Source organism: Cuculus canorus, chromosome 17 (assembly GCF_017976375.1).
Source record: "Cuculus canorus isolate bCucCan1 chromosome 17, bCucCan1.pri, whole genome shotgun sequence".
NCBI classification, from domain to species: Eukaryota; Metazoa; Chordata; class Aves; order Cuculiformes; family Cuculidae; genus Cuculus; species Cuculus canorus.
In genome coordinates, this window is record NC_071417.1 from 962756 (window position 1) to 980419 (window position 17664).

General features: G+C 41.1%; 1 protein-coding gene across 1 annotated transcript; it reads left to right on the top strand.

Annotated features, from left to right (window-relative positions):
• Positions 1-1065: 1065 nt before the first annotated feature.
• DGCR8 (DGCR8 microprocessor complex subunit) lies at positions 1066-17600 on the top strand. The gene is made up of 14 exons (XM_054081976.1): positions 1066-1201; positions 6777-7776; positions 8213-8375; positions 9078-9220; positions 9951-10233; positions 11577-11774; positions 12341-12442; positions 13149-13247; positions 13414-13496; positions 13810-13910; positions 14355-14461; positions 14664-14791; positions 15203-15316; positions 15634-17600. The coding sequence occupies exons 2-14, from the start codon at positions 7054-7056 to the stop codon at positions 15715-15717; spliced, it is 2328 nt and encodes a 775-aa protein (XP_053937951.1). The 5' UTR covers positions 1066-1201; positions 6777-7053; the 3' UTR covers positions 15718-17600.
• Positions 17601-17664: the final 64 nt, after the last annotated feature.

The window sequence follows — 17664 nt, forward strand, 5'->3', positions numbered from 1 at the left end:
CTTCCCCATTCTTTCTAACCGTGGCCTTGTTAAAAGTCCTTAGTTTAGCATAAGTATCCAAGCGCAGGCTAGCTAAGTTATTACTCAAGCTAATCCCACATTTTAGTACTAAAATCCCAAAATCTATACATAATATTCAAATACATAATAGATTAGCAATTTAAATAATTTCTTCCTTCGGTACCATCTTCCTTTATGCTTTTTCAGTAAATCTGGTTGAAGTTGCAGTTGTGCCACTTAAAAGACAGAAAGCAGTGTTTGAAAGGAAAAGTAGCATCTTTTCTTTAGTGGGAGTGGAACTGGATGGGCTTTGAGGTCCTTTCCAACCAAGAGCATCCCAAGCTCAGAAGGCCGACCGTATCCTGGGCTGCATCCAAAGCAGTGCGGCCAGCAGGGCGAGGGAGAGGATTCTACCCCTCTGTTCCTCTCTTGTGAGACCTCAGCTGGAGGATTGTGTCCAGCTCTGGAATCCCCAACATAAGAAAGAGATGGAGCTGTTGAAACCGGTCCAGAGGAGGGTCACAAAGATGTACCGAGGGCTGGAGCACCTCCCATATCAGGAGAGGCTGAGAGAGTTGGGGTTGTTCAGCCTGGAGAAGGCTCTGAGGAGGTATTAGAGCAGCTTCCAGTACCTGAAGCGGCTACAAGAAATCTGGGGAGAGTTAGACTGGACATAAGGAGGAATTTCTTCCCCATGAGGGCGGTGAGGCCCTGGCCCAGGCTGCCCAGGGATGCTGTGGCTGCCCCATCCCTGGAGGGGTTCAAGGCCGGGTTGAATGGGCCTTGGGCAGCCTGAGCCAGTGGGAGGTGTCCCTGCCCACGGCACGGGGGGAACCTGGATGAGCTTCGCGGCCCGCGTCCCCCCCACGCCCCGTGTCGGAAGAGCCGCCCTTCAGACAGGGGCACTGCCCGCCCTCCACGCTGCCCCGCGCCGGACAAAGGCGCTCGCCTCCCTCCCATTGGCGGGAAGGGGAAAGGCGCCGCGCCGCCCGCCAATGGCCGCGGGCGTTGCTAAGGGGGCGGGCGGGCGGCCGGCGGAGCGCGATTGGCCGGGCACGCTCGGCCCCGCCCATGCCGCTCGGAGCAGGCGTCCAAAGATGGCGGCGGCGGCGCGGAGAGGGGGGTGGCGGTGCTGAAACGGCCGAGCTCGGCCTCCCCCCGCGCTCGCCGAGGAGCCGCCGCGGCACCGGGGATGGCGCAGGTGGGTGCCGCGGCGGGGCCCGCAACCGGCCTCGCGGGCCGCTCGCCCTCCCTCCCGGCCGGCCGGCCGGCCTGCCGCCACGGCCTTTTTGTCTCGTTTGGGGCTTTTATAGCAGTGGAAAGGGGGCCTTTCGCGTTCCGCCCGCCTCCAGGCGCCTCCCGGCTCGCTGCGGCACGGTGCTCGGGGCGGACGGGGGACGGGGGGCGCCGGCTCGCAGGCAGGAGGAGGGGATTCCTCGCGGCGAGGGAGGGAGGCCCCGGCCCAGAGCGGGGAGAGGTGGCCCCGGCCCGGCAGCGCCCAGGCCAGGCCGGGTGGGCGGTGAGTGACCTGATCCCCGGGGGCGTCCCTGCCCGTGTCGGCGGTGGGACTGGGTGGGCTCTGAGGTCCTTTCCAACCCAGAGCATTCCAAGCCCAGAAGGCCAACCGTGTCCTGGGCTGCGTCCACAGCAGCGTGGCCAGTAGGGCGAGGGAGGGGATTCTGCCCCTCTGTACCTCTCTTGTGAGACCTCAGCTGGAGGATTGTGTTCAGTTCTGTTATGTTGGAACCCCCAACATAAGAAGGGGATGGAGCTGTTGGAACGGGTCCAGAGGAGGATCACAAAGATGTACCGAGGGTTGGAGCGGCTGAGGCTCTCAGCCTATCAGGAGAGGCTGAGAGAGTTGGGATTGCTCGGCCTGGAGAAGAGAAGGTTCTGATGAGACCTTACAGCGACCTTCCAGTACGTGAAGGGGCTACAAGAAAACTGGAGAGGGGCTGTTCACAAAGGCTTGTGGGGATAGAATGAGGGGCAATGGGGATAAACTGGAGAGGGGCAGATTTAGATTAGACATAAGGAGGAATTTCTTCACCATGAGGGTGGTGAGGCCCTGGCCCAGGTTACCCAGGGAAGCTGTGGCTGCTCCATCCCTGTTGGTGTTCAAGGCCAGGTTGCATGGGCCTTGAGCAGCCTGATCCAGTGGGAGGTGTCCCTGCCCATAGCCAGGGGTGGAGCTGGGTGATCTGTAAGCTTCTTTCCACCCAAACTCTTGTATGATTGTATGAGTCCATGATTCGGAGCATCTTCTCCAGCCGGAGCTCCTGCCGAGGTCTGTTCCCAGAGGCAGGGCAGGTTGTTTTCCTCCACGGGGGAAGGGTGAGCAGCCCTCCCGGCCCAGAGCGGCCCGTGGCCTCCGCTCTTGGGGGCGCTGGGGCAGTGAAGATAACGTGGTGTCTGCCCAGAGCTCTCAGGGTTCTTCGTGTGTTCCTTCCCTTCGTAGAGGAGTACAGCTATATCGTCCTCTCAGTTATCTCATCCTGTCTCTAAAAGGCTTATTCTCCTAGGTTTCTTCATTTTTATTTTTTTTCTTTTTCTGGAAAATAAAATTCTTTCTTTTGCACCTCTTTTCCTTAGGCTTCACGTATATCTATAAAGGCTGTTTGCCTGCCAACATCCAGACATCGCTCCCTCGTAAACTGGGCTTGAGGGCTTGGGTGAATCCTTTCAATTTATTTACTCTCTTAGGTTGTAAGTTATAGACATTGGAGTTAGTTTGTTAATTTTTCTTTTGTAAGCATTCCTCTTCTCTTGTTTCAGGTAATTAAACTTAAGGCTTCCTGATTTTTAATTCTGGATGAGGAGTTGGTTCACTAGTTCTTTTGGGCAGCTCCTTTTGATTACCAGGATTATTAATTGGAACAACCTAAACTCTGCCAGAAAACTGGTCAAGCTATAAAAGCAGCAGTTGCCCTGCCATTTCTGAGGTTATATTTCCAAAATTATGTACTCTGCTTGTTCTGAAATGGGATGAAGTCTTAGGAACTAGCAAAACTCTTCAGCCTTGTCTGTGTATGCTGCCAATAACACTATGGTTGGGCCCTGCTGCCTTTTTTTTAGCCTGCCTTGCTGACTTATGTAAAGTGTTTTGTTCTTTTACGGTCATTCTGTTCTAAAGCTGGTAATGGGGAGAGAAACAAATTCTACCATGTAGCAGATAACTTGCAGAATATTTTTATTTTGAGACTTCCTGTTGTGGTTTAAACAAGTTCATTCTCCTTAGGATTGAGGTTTTTTTTTTTTTGTAGCAGTTGATAATAAGGATTAACTTCTTTTTATGGTTGTGTATCTTTTTTGGTACAATATAGGTATAATAAGAAGGTAGACAATTGTGAGTGAGTGTTTACTTTGATGAGGATTAATGCTCAGTGGATCTTTAAGTGTGATCAGTGCCTCAAGTTCTGCTCTGCAGAGTTGCTTTTTGAAGCCAGAGAGTGAGGAGGCTGTTGTATTTGGGTAGCAAATAAGAGGAGTTTGCTCTCGGCCACTCTTCCTCTTGGGGATTCACTGAAGGTGAAGTACACAGTTTCTGACAAGGAATCCAGTTGCCTTTTAAAGGTGGTTTTTGAAGAGAGAACCTGTGGTACACTGTTCCTTGTTCCTGATAGCAGCTACAGGTATTTGTGAAGAAAATGTGTTCTTTACTGAACTTACTTGTAAGACACCGTGCAGGGAGTTCCTCTTCAAGTTTGAGTGGTGCTGGTTACTAATTTCAAGATTCTGTTTTTCTTCTGTCTTGAAGAGCTCTACTTTCATTTTGTACTTCCCCCCTCACCCACGATCTGTCAGATCTGATTGCAGGAATAGGCAGTGGTACTTACTAAACGAAGGAGTGGTTGATGTTTTTCTTTCTGTCTTCAGAGAGTGTCTGTAAGAGAGCTGAGCCGAGACACTGCTTTTGTTGGAATCTGTGCAGTTTCCTACATTACATTTAGATTACCAGCATGTATCTGTTTCTTTGAGTTTAATTTGTGACATTGAACTTCCTGAAAATCAAGCAGTTAAGAGAGTGAAATTTCCATGTGTTGTGATCTACGGAATGTGAGCTGTGTATTAGCAGTTCCAGCAGGTCGTCCAGAGTTCCTTCTGTGTTTTGTACTGGCTGTTGCTGCGGTCGGTGGTGTTCCGTGTCTTTAAGGAGTCTATGGAAACTGTCAATGGAAATTCATGGAGCGCTGGAGAATGAAATCTATTCCTTCAGGGCAAGTTAGTTAAGGATGACGATGGACAGCTTGCCCTGGGTTGTACTCTAATATTATGTAACCTTCATCCCTTCTCTCTCTTTTTGAATACCTGATAGCTTATGGAAAATTCTCATTGATTTTGCTGTGGTTTTTTTTTTCACCCGAGTCCCTCATGCAAAATGCATATTGTAACATCAGTTGGCAGCAAAGTAGATAGAAATTGGACCTGCATTGCTTTACTTCTCCCTGGCTTTGTGTGGCTGATAGGATGCCATTCTAGTCCACTGTAACTGTAGAGCTTCAGGACTGTGTTCTCTCACCCTGGGGATGTGGCAGGTTTATGGCTGGAAATGCAAAAGCTGGTTTAAACTCAGACCAGTACGTTTTCTGGCCACAGTGTGTATCCTGCTAAGTAGACAATCCATGGCAGTGATTTAGTATGCTGTTCATTATTTTAAGGCCAACAAGAATTTCATTGTTAATGGTGCTTGAGTATAATAACAAGACATCTTTTCTGCACAGGGTGGAGGTGTAGTATCAGCGAGCTGCCAAAGCTAGGCAGGTAAAGATTAGTTTGTTATGTTTTTGACGTTGCTGTTGTTGAAACATTCTTTAGCATAGGAGCAGGATGGGTATCAGGGATGTGGAAACTGCATTCACAATTGCATCTTATGACTCGTCAAAAATAGTTGGACTGGCTAGCGCCTTCATCATACGGGAGGTAGTACTCTTTCAAATTCTAGGATACCAGTTTCAGTATTTCTATGTAAGTTACTTTTATTTGCTCTTTTAAAGAGTCCTCTAAAGACTCTAAGGTAGAAGAATTGGATTTCTTGAGCATTTAGTTTTCAGGAGTTACTCGACTTGTACTGTGACCTTTGATTCTTTTGTTCAGAATTAACAATAAAGATGCTACTGATTTATTGTGAAGAACTTAATAATTTGTCATTCATCATTGTTTCTTTCTTTTCTAATCTGTGAAGATGAGGAAGGGAGAAAGTTATTAGACAAATATTTTCCTGCTGGTGTTCTGTATAACATTAGGTGTTTAAGAACCTGTTGAAAGAAGAAGGAATTCATCATTGCTTGGGTGATTGTATGATCATTGTATATGAATAGATTTAAATATATAGGACTGCTTGTCTTACTGGTGAATGAGCTGTTTTTCATTCTGGAAGTTAAAATGTTTGTATTGGAGAAGACAGAATTATTTTAGAGCTTTTATTCTTGGTAATTCTGCGATGCATGTCAAGCTCCTTGTCTTGGATGTGTCAGTCTTGAGTATATTAAAAAAAACCCAAAAGCCAACCCCACAAAATAAGAACTATTCTGCTGCCCCATCAGAACTTTCTTTATTGCTAAGTCGCTAAAACAAAGAGTTTGCTCTGTCGTGTGTTTTGCTTTCTTTCAGCTTCCAGGTAGGTAGCTTCTGTGTGCTGTTGAATTTTAATTGATCCCATTTTAACTCCCAATTCCCAGCTTCCTGTCTTGTCCTGGTTGGAGTTTGGATATTGCTGTTGGTTTATTCTGTCTGTCTGGTGTAGAGATACAGTAGAGAATTACATTTGGCTTCTCTAAGTCCCTCATGACAACCCAGATGTTCTGCCCTGTTGCCTTCAAATGTATACATCAGTGCTGAGGACTCGGAGTTTGTCTTTGTGGAATACTTGAGTAGGCTTTCTCTGCTACCTGGGAATACTTTGAACAGAGAAGATTCTGCCAGCTGACTGTCTTGGGCAGAATAACACTGCTTTATTTCTAGCTGGTAGGAACATTTAAGCCCAGTATGGGGTGGTGTGGAGGGACTTGGAGAAACCAAAATAGCAGGTAAGAAGTTATGCTTCCTTTCCCCAGGTGCCTGTAGTCCTGCACAAGTGATGAAAGTATAATTGAAGAAGCCATCATAGACATGGTAGAAAGAACCCACTTAATATAAAAAAAAAACCCCAAACCCCCCAAAAACAGCAGACCCAAAACACACATATCCCTTTCCCCCCCGCTCTGTAAAATTTCCCAGTGAGATTGGATACTTTTTGCCAGGTTAAGTTGCCTAAAACATTGGCTTCTAAATGCCTTTCAGAATTAGTTTGAACTTGAATGCCATGTGTCTAGATTTTAATTCCTCAGACATAAGGAATATATAGTCCTGTAACAGTATGGAATATAAGATCAAATCGGGGTGTCCAGAGAGTTACTTTGTGTGAGCTTTTATTAAATCATGAGATTTCCTGTTAAAGCGTCCAGTGGGACTTAAGAAATGTCTTATAACTTTTTCAAAAAGCTTTTAAGACCAGAGTTGTTAAAGTCTTGTTGGTTTCACAGATTGTCTTTAACTGTCAGCTAATAATCCTTTGTGCAGTGTGGGTAAGTGTGGCTTGAATACCAGGTTATTTTCAATAGTGGTATATTTTCATTCAAAATAGTATCAAGGTACTCTGTTTTTTTTCACTGTATAAATGTCACTCTTACTTCTGCTTGAGATTTATGCCAGGAGTGACTTTTTTATGTCTGGGGTACTATTTCCATTTTTTTTTTCTGTGACAAAGATTTTTTTTTTTCTTTTTTTCTTTCTTGTAGGTTGAAAGAAGAAAGGGAGACCTGCTTGTCCAGTGAAGATGCAGTCTTAGTCTTCAGCTATTTAAGCTGAATGCATTGTGATTTCCAATAATTGAGACAGTGATTCTGAAAGCTGTCTACATTAATGAAAAGAACAATGTAGTCAGCTTAACTGAATCATCAGTGTTGCGTATTGAATAGAACATGATAAACCAATCTTGATGGACTTACGCATGTTAGGAATATAGATACAAACATTTATTAAAGCATTGTTTATTTTAAAACAGTAGTTCTAAAAATGGAGAAATATGAAAATGTACCACCCCTCCCTAAAGAACCTGCGAGAGAAATGGATGTGGAGAATCATGCTTGTCCCCCACCTCTGCCGCCTAACGAACAGCCTCCACCACCTCCCCTGCAAACGTCCAGTGACGCAGAGGTAATGGACGTTGGCTCTGGTGGTGATGGACAGTCAGATACCCCTGCTGGGGACACGCACAGTATCTGCAGAACACAGCTGCTCACAAAGGGATCTGCCTGCTACAAAAGTCGTCTTATAGTAGACCCTAACAATAGTGACCAAAGCCCAAGAACTGCTCGTCACGCACCATCAGTTCGAAAGTTCACCCCAGATCTTAAGTTACTTAAAGATGTAAAGATTAGTGTTAGCTTTACAGAAAGCTGCAAAAGCAAAGATAGGAAAGTTCTGTACACTGGAGTTGAGCAGGATTATAAGGCAGATACAGATTTTGGTGTTAATAATGTCAATGGGGATTTGCATGTTTGTCCTTTTGGTGGTAGTAATGGAAAAGCTGTAGGAGTAGGAGGTGAAAATGATGACAAGAAGGATGATGAAAATGATATCGATCAGGAAAAGAGAGTGGAATATGCAGTTCTGGATGAGCTAGAAGATTTTACTGACAATTTGATGGAAATAGATGAAGAAGGAGGAGGGTTCACATCTAAAGCAATTGTTCAAAGAGATAAAGTGGATGAAGAAACCTTGAATTACTCATATGAGGTAAGTAAATCCACAGGGTTTTGGTGGGTAAAAGGTTTCCAAGTGGCTAGAAAAAAGCATGTGAAGATGTTCACTGAAGCAGTCTTCTCTAGAAATGTGCAGTGCTTGAGGTGAAAATGCAGAATTTTCAGGGACAGAACTTTGGCTGGGAACTTCTGTAAATTATCTTGGTCAGATTTCTGGGTTGTGTGGCAGCTTCTATAACAGTGTTTAACATTTAACAGGCTTGTTACACAATTGCAGCTCATTTCGTGAAAAATGCCAGTTCTTAATGAAAACTTATTTTCTTGTTTTTCAGTCTTTTTACTAGGATGATTGGAAATCTCTAGTTTCTGTTTCTATGGAAGTGCATAGTGAAAATGTATGCTTTTTCTTTGTAAGGGGCAAGGGAGGTTGGTAGACTCGGAAGGATGGTGTCTGATGAAGTCTCTTTCAGGATGACTTTGATAATGATGTGGATGCTCTGCTGGAAGAGGGTCTTCGAGCCCCCAAAACAAGGAGGCTAGAAAATGAGAAATATGGTGGTGAAAGCGATCACCAGTCTGATGGAGAAACAAGTGTGCAGCCAATGATGACCAAAATTAAAACTGTTCTTAAAAGTAAGTGGTCATTAAATGTCTATAGTATTTTTCCTGTGGCTTATGTCTGTAGAATGGAAGTGTATCAGCAAGCAAAGCTGAGAGAGCAGTTCTTGTGAAATAGCTTGTGTTACAGATATATTACAAATAGTATCATTGTTTTGAAGGCTTCTACTGTAGGATATCATTTTTCACGTTCCTGAACAGTGAAGTTGATTTATGATGGTGCTTTCGATCTTCATCTGTTGTATCTATTGAGTATGTATGTTCATATGTGGATTTGTGAAGAATTAAAGGATGTTGCTTCCATGGGGAGGCGAACAAGGACAATGTGGGGTTTTGTCTCCAATACTGGGGAACAGCTGAAGATTGTCCTCATTGTGGAGTTCTCCCTACTTTACACAATCTGTTGTTGAAATTTCTCTATATAGGATCTTTATGCATGAAATACTAGGTAAAAAAAATATATATAAAAATTAGAGATGCTATTGCTTTCCAGTTGAAAACAGAATTAAATCCGTAATTTTGCAGGATTTAATGTGGGTTAGAAGCATGTGTCTTTTTATTAAAGCAAAACAAAATCTTTTTACAAAATGTCTTTAGTCTTGTTTTAGTGTCATTTTATCCTTTGAGACAGAAAAAGCAATAAAAATAAAGACCCAGATTATTTTTCTGTTTTTCTAAGCAGTCTATCCGAGTTTAAAGCCATTCTTTGCTTTAAAGGTCGTGGCCGCCCTCCTACAGAACCTTTGCCAGATGGATGGATCATGACATTCCATAACTCGGGCATTCCTGTATATCTGCACAGAGAATCTAGAGTTGTTACCTGGTCTAGACCTTATTTCTTGGGAACAGGAAGCATAAGGGTAAGAGCTGTCAATTACTTAAGTACTTTCTGAGATTTAAAAGTTAGATGTGTTCTTGGAAGCAGTTGAATATGGGATTTTTTTACTGAATATATTTAATTTTCCAGCATTAGAATTACTTCAAAAGAAAAATCCTCTGTTTCTGAAAATGTTACAGTTTTTCTTATGATGTTTTGGTTTTCCATTTGGGCAATTAGTTTGGGCTGTTAAAGTGAATGAGATTCTCTTGTTTGATGCCTTCTTTGTTCTAGCATATGGTGACAAAATGTTGGCTTTATTCTACCATTAAATATGTTTAGATTGTGTATTTGTAATATAAAGTAGCCTGAGCTATAGCTTGTGGTCCACATTTACAGAAGTAAGTGTGTGACATTGATGAACCCAGGGGATCTGCAGAAATTTGATTTGATGTCATGGCTTAAACACCAAGAGAGGTCAGTGGATTTTTTTTTTTTTTTTTGAAAGCAGGTAGTAATTGCATGTAGTTGAACAGAATAAAATTTGGATCTAAACCAGCAAATGCACGCTGAAGGTAGGTGTGTCGGTGTTACAGGACACCAGAGGGGTGGGCATACTCAGAATTTTAATAGAAGATTATTGCTGGCCAAAGAGAAACTTGAGCCTAGACTAAATAAAAGTAACTTCCATCTTGATTACATCTCCCGAGTTTGAGTTTTGCTTTTGATGACCTCAAGGTACTGAAACATTTTGTATTATTTTATATTTGCAGAAACATGATCCTCCCCTTAGTAGCATTCCCTGCTTGCATTACAAAAAAATGAAGGAAAATGAGGAAAGGGAACAAAATAACGACATAACCCCAAACGGAGAAGTATCCCCTGTAAAGCATCTAGATAAATCTTCAGAACCAGACTGCCAAGCAGAAGAACCAGATTCTACTGCTGCTGATTCTGGGCCTTTAGATGAGAAAGACCCCCCAGGGGGGGATGCAGCACAAGGAGCCTTAGGACAAGTTAAGGCCAAAGTTGAAGTATGTAAAGATGAATCTGTAGGTGAGTATGGAAAATGGAGTCTTTGTTCATCTTCAGTTGGGGTAATGGCATTTGGGATAGATTTGCTTTGTCCAGGACTTGTCAACCGAATAATGCCTTGCCTGACATCAAGTGGTCGGTTGTCTCTCTGCACGGTTTTTCCTAGTCAGAGATTTGGAGAAATAGATCCAGTATTAGATAACAATTTTGATTTTAACAGGAAGAGAGAAACACACAGCTTGCACTCATGCCAAGGGGTATGATGCTTCATTATTTTATTTATACAAGTATAAATAGCTTTTGTACACAAAGCTGCCTGAAGAAGTCATGTCAAAATCACCGATCACTGCCAGACTTAGAGCAATTTAGAAAGCTTATGTGCCATGTACCTAGGAGTGCCATCCGGTAAATTGGAATACTGGAAAGTTGCTTGGAATACTGGTATGAATTGTAGACTACCATTTGTCTTTCTATTGTTCAAACATAAGATTTGTGATTACCCATGTCATGTTCAGTCCAAAACAATACCAAAAAAGACTGGGGAAAAAAAAATCATCAATATGTAGCAGCAAAACTAAAACCAGGAAGCACAAATCTTCTTTGTGAAGTTCACCTGTCTATCTGTCCCTCTGTATACGATCTATTCTGTATTAGTGAAAAAATATTGAGTGGTCAAGTATAAGCGTGGCTTGCATTTGGAATTCCTTGTGGGAGGAAACTATTCCGGCAGCTTGCTTGGTTGTTTAGATCTCAGGATGCTACTCTTTATTTTTCCTGATCATATCTGCAGAGTTATCCTACAAAGGAGAAGCAGCTGTACTTTAAGGGGAGTGGTCTTTTAGTGCTCTGTATGTGAAAATGAATGCGTTAAATTCTGTTTAGAGGCCAGCAGATATTCAGGGAGTTATGGAGCATCATTGGTATAGTGTTTCATGGCACATGGTTGAAAAAATAGGCAGCAGTAATGAAGTTTGGGTGCAGGAAGCCGAGGCTAATAGTGTAACTCATTCCTTGCTTCAGGTAATAAGAATGTGAAAAGGGGATGAAGCAGAAGAATTACTAGTGTTTTCCTACAAATTGTGTTGGGTATTATGCTTGTTAAGGCTTGGTAAAAATCTTTACCAAGTGACAGAATAAAATGTTCCTGTGGGGTTTTTTTTTCCAGTTTGCACAAGTGTTTTGCATTTGACCCAGTAACAGGAAAAAATCTTGTAGTTAGTTTTAGTTTAAAATAGCACCTTGTGAACTAAAACCACTGCTTTTGCTCCTGGTCTTAAAATTATTCTAACATGATTAAAACAGCTGAAATAATTAATGCTTTCCCAGTGGTGAAGTAGAGAAAGTAACCTGCTTGTGTTTCTTAGATCTGGAAGATTTTAGATGCTATCTTGAAAAGTGTTTTGACTTTGAACAAGTTACGGTAAAAAAATTCAGAACCTGGGCGGAGAGACGGCAATTCAATCGTGAAATGAAGCGGAAGCAGGCAGAATCTGAGCGGCCTATTCTGCCTGCCAACCAGAAACTCATTACCTTGTCTGTGCAAGATGCACCTACAAAGAAAGGTTAGTTTGCCTAGAGTTCAAATGCTCTGTATCAAAGACTAATTACAGTTATAAGTTTGACTGAAAAAAAAAAATCCTGTAATAAATCTAGTTTCTTGTTCTAGAATTCTGTGTTCTTAGATCAATCATATTACATAGTAAAGTAAAAAAATGCTGTCAAAATACACTTCCTATTAACAAGAATAATTCCTAGATGAGAGCATTTTTATTGAGGGCTGCAGTCCTGGTAACCGGTTACTGCCTTCAGCTGCTTGTTACTATTGGTCGTTACTGAAAAGACACCGCCTGGTCACTCAGTGCTACTGCCTTTTCAGTTCTATAGCAGTTCTAATTGGTCCCAAATTAGGGCCTGGGATGCCAGACTGATCCAGATTAAATCCTTCAGTTAAAAGCACGAACTGAAAGCAGTTTGACGGTAACAACTGTGTGCGCAGTTGTGCACTGGTGTAAGGCGTGGATGTCATGTCCGAGTAAAAGCTTGGGGATATTTATTTGTGGTAGAAGTTGTCTTTAAAAGACTGGAACTATTCAGCTGTCTTCCTTTTCCCCCTGCTTTTTCTTTGTAGAATTTGTCATTAATCCCAATGGGAAATCCGAAGTTTGCATACTACATGAATATATGCAACGAGTGCTAAAGGTTCGCCCTGTTTACAATTTCTTTGAATGTGGTAAGTCTTTAAGTTTCTTTAATCGAACACACAAGGGCTTATGTCATGCTTGGAGATCTGGGAGGAAAACGATGTGCATTTTTTTTTTCTGTAGATTCTAACCAGGTTGCCTTATCTAGTTGCTTTACCTAGTGGTGGAGCATACATTCCTGGCATTTTTGCTGGAGTGTTTTGGGGGTGCTTTACAGAAAAGGAAGAAATTTACTCCTTTTTCAGTAGCAGTCTTGAAAGCATTAAGTCCCTCAAGCCATGTCCGAGGAATTACTAGTCAGGCATCTTAGCTTAGTGTGCACTCTATAATTACTGAGAATTACGTTATTGCTGTATATGCATTACATAATGTAACTGAGTCTTCGGTGTCAGAATGTGTAGCTTTTGTATTTGCACAGTATTAATGAAAAACTTTGGAATTAACATTTGAATTCTGGAAGATTACAAATGATCTCTTAAAATATAGATGTTCTTCACTTGGAAGAATGAAGTACATGGTGGTAGGTCTGCAATAATGAAAAACTCTTATTAGTTTTTCCTGTACTGGGGTTAGTGATCCTTCAGTCTTTCTGAAGAGTAAACACTTTCTATCCCTGTTGAAGTTGAAAAAAAGAAGAAAGCAGATCTGACAGTGGTGGTATTTCATTTTCATGATTTGTATCTTACATTAGGAGTTCTGAAAAGCTTGCTTTTTTTTTTCCTTCTTCATATCCAGAGAACCCAAGTGAACCTTTTGGAGCCTCAGTGATTATTGATGGAGTAACTTATGGGGCAGGAACTGCCAGCAGCAAAAAACTTGCCAAGAATAAAGCTGGTAACGTTTTTTTCATTGTCAGTATCAACTGCTGAATCTTTTATCTGTTTTCATTTCTCCTTTGAAGATGATATATTTGCTGTAGTAAGTAGGAATAATGTTGTTAATAGTCCAAGAAAGTTCTGATTTTGGTAAAAGTGACGAATGTTTTAATTGTTTTCTGCAGCTCGAGCTACACTGGAAATCCTTATTCCTGACTTTGTTAAACAGACCTCTGAGGAGAAGCCCAAAGACAGTGAAGAACTCGAGGTACTAAATTCTTGCTTGCCAGGTGGTGTCTGTTTTCAAAAACATTACACCCTCAATGTCTGAAATATTAATGAAAATTTGTAAAATTAAAAAAACCCAGAAGTTTTCATTGTCAGATGGAAATGTGGCATCCCTAATTCGTAGCAAGATCTATGGCAATGAAAATACTTTTTTTTTTCCTATTCTGTTTCTGTTAGAACCAAACAGAAAATTTACTGATGTGGAGAAAGAGACCTTTGAAATATCAGGTCACTTACTGAAGACCTGAAATATTTGCACAAAAGCTAAATAGCCCTTTTTAATTCCCTTGTAGTATTTTAACCATATCAGTATTGAGGACTCACGGGTATATGAACTCACCAGTAAAGCTGGACTCCTGTCTCCATATCAGATTCTCCATGAGTGCCTTAAAAGGTAAGGCTGCAGAATAAAGAGCAAATCCTGTTGTGTTCGGGTCAGGGCAAAGCGTTTGCTGGTTCCCACAGTATTTGTCAGTAACTTGGAGATTTGGGGACTGGCCGAGCTTAATTCTCTCACTGTGGCTGGAAGAGATGGAATATGGACTGAACTGGGCAATGCTTTATCTTCTAATTCAGATTTGCTGTTTATGTCTCTTACCTTCTGAGATTAGAATTTAGTTGTGGGACGTATAAGTATATTTGGGTTTCATTTATACAGGCTTGCCTCTCCATTCGAGTCAAGTTACTGATCTTAAAAAAAAGAGTTCTTAATTAATGTCTTAAATTTTTTTTATTAATATATCTAATTCCATTGTAACGACTGTCAAAGAGAACTGCAACCACTTCAGATGTTTGCAATTTTACTTAGTGTATGATATTGATTTTGTTTGTGCTAAAGAAACCATGGAATGGGTGATACATCCATAAAGTTTGAAGTGATTCCTGGTAAAAATCAGAAGAGCGAGTATGTCATGACTTGTGGCAAGCACACGGTGCGAGGCTGGTGTAAGTACTTGGTGTGACCTCTGATCACACCGTCCTTTTTCCCTGTTTTAGTTTGTTGTCCATTTTGTAGGTGCTTGGTCAGCTATCTAGCTTGTAGTGTGCTTATTCTACTCTTCTGTGGTGTCTCAGTTAATTGAATTAACAAGTTAATTGAATTATGTAGTGTGCCAGTATTGAAACATTTTCGTTATTATTTTTACAGGCAAAAATAAAAGAGTGGGAAAACAACTAGCTTCTCAGAAAATCCTACAGCTACTGCATCCACATGTGAAAAATTGGGGCTCTCTTTTGCGTATGTATGGGAGAGAGAGTAGCAAGATGGTGAAACAGGTGAACATGATTTTGTTTGATTCTAATCTACCTTGTGGTTGTAGTTTTGCTTTGTATTTCTGGATTTTTTTATTTATTTACAACAGAGCCTTAATGGTGTCTGGTCAAAATGGTGTTGTTCCCTATCACAGAAAGGCATTACGCCTTTGAGGAGCAGCCCTTGGTTCTTCTGAACTGATTCTCATGCCTTGCTGTTACCAGAAGATGAGATGAGTGCTGTCATTGACAATAATAATTCTGTTAATCTTGCATCTTCCAGGTCAAAACTACATAACCTATTTAATATTTAACTAACTCGTGGAAAAACATGTTATTACTTAAGTGCAGCTGTCGTGGGTTAAACTTATGCTGTGGGTTTTTCCCGTTTTCCCAAAAAGCTCATGTGTTGTTTCTTATGGTCCTGTTGAATAGGAAACCTCTGATAAAAGTGTGATAGAACTTCAGCAGTATGCCAAAAAGAACAAGCCAAATCTGCACATCCTGAACAAGTTACAGGAAGAAATGAAGAAACTGGCACAAGAAAGAGTGAGTATCTGCTCTGTGGTATTTACAGGCAAGACAAATGCTGTGGGATTAGAACGTTGCTTGTTTTATCCAGCATCTCACGGAAAGGCAGCTGTTCAAAACTTGATTTTAGGAGGGGGCTGCTTCCAGGGGATTTTCAGCCTCTTGTCTTAAACTGACTTATGACTTAATTTCAGCTACTTTGGTAATTTTGTTTTTTAACAAGCTTGTCTTTCACAAAGATTGACGTGACTTAGCTGAAATGATCAAAATTCTAGATGAGTGTTTTATTGTTATATGCTCTTTCACTATATGGTGGGGTTTTCTTATTCTTCTAGGAGGAAACGCGGAAGAAGCCCAAGATGACGATAGTGGAATCAGCTCAGCCTGGCAGTGAGCCACTGTGTACCGTTGATGTGTAATGAGCAAATTTACAAGTGGGGAGCAATAACACAAATAGAGGAACTAGATCTTCAACAATTATTTAAGAATTGTTTGCCGCAGAATGCTAGATAACTTTTTAAAATCCAAGCTGCTTCAGTTATATATTGTTCTTTTTGCATCATCAGGGCAATATTACTTTTTTCTTTTTCTTTTCTTTTTTTTTTTTTAATACCTCTGAATGAACGTACTTTTAAAGGGTTGATCATAAAGATCTCTACTTGGAAAAATGTACAGGTGCAAGGCATGTTCACACAGGATAAAGCCCATCAAGCACTTTTTCCTGGAAAGCCATCCATGTTGTTTGAAGTGGATGTGTTTCAAGGATGGAATTCCAAATATCTATGTGTACAGGTTGAAGCTAATGTTATATATAAATATATATATACACACACATTCATATATATGTCTGTATAAAAGAAATATATGTACATCATCTTGTATGAACATGCCTAAAACTATTTTTGTGAAAAGCTTTGTTGCATTTCAGCACATAATAATATGCACTGAGAAGACACTTTGGTGGCAAACAGATGCAAGTGATGAGCAATGTTCCTAATGCCATAGGATTAGGCCAGTAATGCTGTTTCTTTTGTTTTGTTTGGGTTTTTTTTTCTCCTGCCAAGCTTAAGTTATTCAAGATCACAGTATGCCGATTTCTTTATTACTTGAAAAGAACAAGTGTACCTGGTAGTGTTAAGAACAACAGGCTGGATATCCAAAGTTATTTGGTTTATTTTGATTGAAAAGAGCCGATGTTCATTTACAGATCAGTTGAAAGGAGAAAATGTGGTCCTGTTTATTTGATTAAAATAATAACTGTAATTTGAAAGGCTGCTTTCAAAGCTTGGAGCTGAAGTGCAGCCAGCGATGGTTGACAGTCTGAAATTATTTTGCCAATGATGTCTTTAAAGACTTTCACTCCCTTCTCCCAGAGATAAAACAAGTTCACCTTTGTTTGGAGTCGGAATACATCTGACTTGATCAATTAAGTCTTAATTAATTTTTACTGTAAAAGCAAAGAATTTAAGGGAAAAAAACCCATACAGCCCTAAGAAGTCTGAAATAACTGCAGCAATTTAGGTTTTTAAAGAAGTTTTTTGTTTTTCTTTTTTAATTATGTTTTTAGTTTTTAAAGAAGTGTAACTTCTGCAATGGAAATTAGAATGTAGGTTTGGAATATGACATAGAGTAATGAGTAGAATGAGACCATAACAGGTTATACTGGCAATTAAGAGAATCACAAATATGCAACTATTCTAAAATACCATTTTGGAAAACGGGCAGGACTCTCTGTGTCGCCTGAGGCTTTAGTAAAGTAAGCACAAAAGAAATTGGCTGTGGTGAAAGCACTGCTCTGTGGGTTCCGTTCTTCCCATGGGGTTCTCTCCTGGGTGATCGCAGTAAGGCTTCTCTTGGAACCATTCCTGTGAGTTCTCTGTTTTGTAGTTAAAGAGAGTGAAACCCATGCTGATGGGAGGGCTTTGAGGGTTATCCAAGAGTTGTGCAGCTGTATTTCACACTCCTCCATAGCAGCAAGAGTTTGGTTATTTGCAAGCGCGGCAGCTCCTGGTGCTTCCCTGGACAGTGGGATTGGGTTTGGGTTGGTTTTTTGGATGTTGTGCTTGTGGTTTTTTGTGCTGCAGTATAATTAATTTACTGCCTACTGGATTTTAACAATATTGATGTCAGTATTTTAAGACCTCCTTTTAATATCACTCATGATTTTGGAAGTAGGTGAATTTATATCTCAAACTAATATTCTCTAATATGTTGCATATAATGTTTGAGGTTAAAGAGGAGTCTTGGAGTCTTACCTGTCTCTGTGTATCAGTGATATGCTCAGAGCCTCTGCAAATACGAACTTACCCGTTTTTCATGATCGTATTTAGCTTTTCAGTTCTGTAAGCTGTAATCCTGTTATAACA

Excerpts from the sequence above, each read along its gene's own strand:
- DGCR8 (XM_054081976.1), top strand. The coding sequence starts at position 7,054 with ATGGAGAAATATGAAAATGTACCACCCCTCCCTAAAGAACCTGCGAGA. Across the intron at positions 8,376-9,077 it reads AATTAAAACTGTTCTTAAAA|GTCGTGGCCGCCCTCCTACA; the intron begins GTAAGTGGTCAT and ends TTTGCTTTAAAG. Across the intron at positions 14,792-15,202 it reads GTAGCAAGATGGTGAAACAG|GAAACCTCTGATAAAAGTGT; the intron begins GTGAACATGATT and ends CCTGTTGAATAG.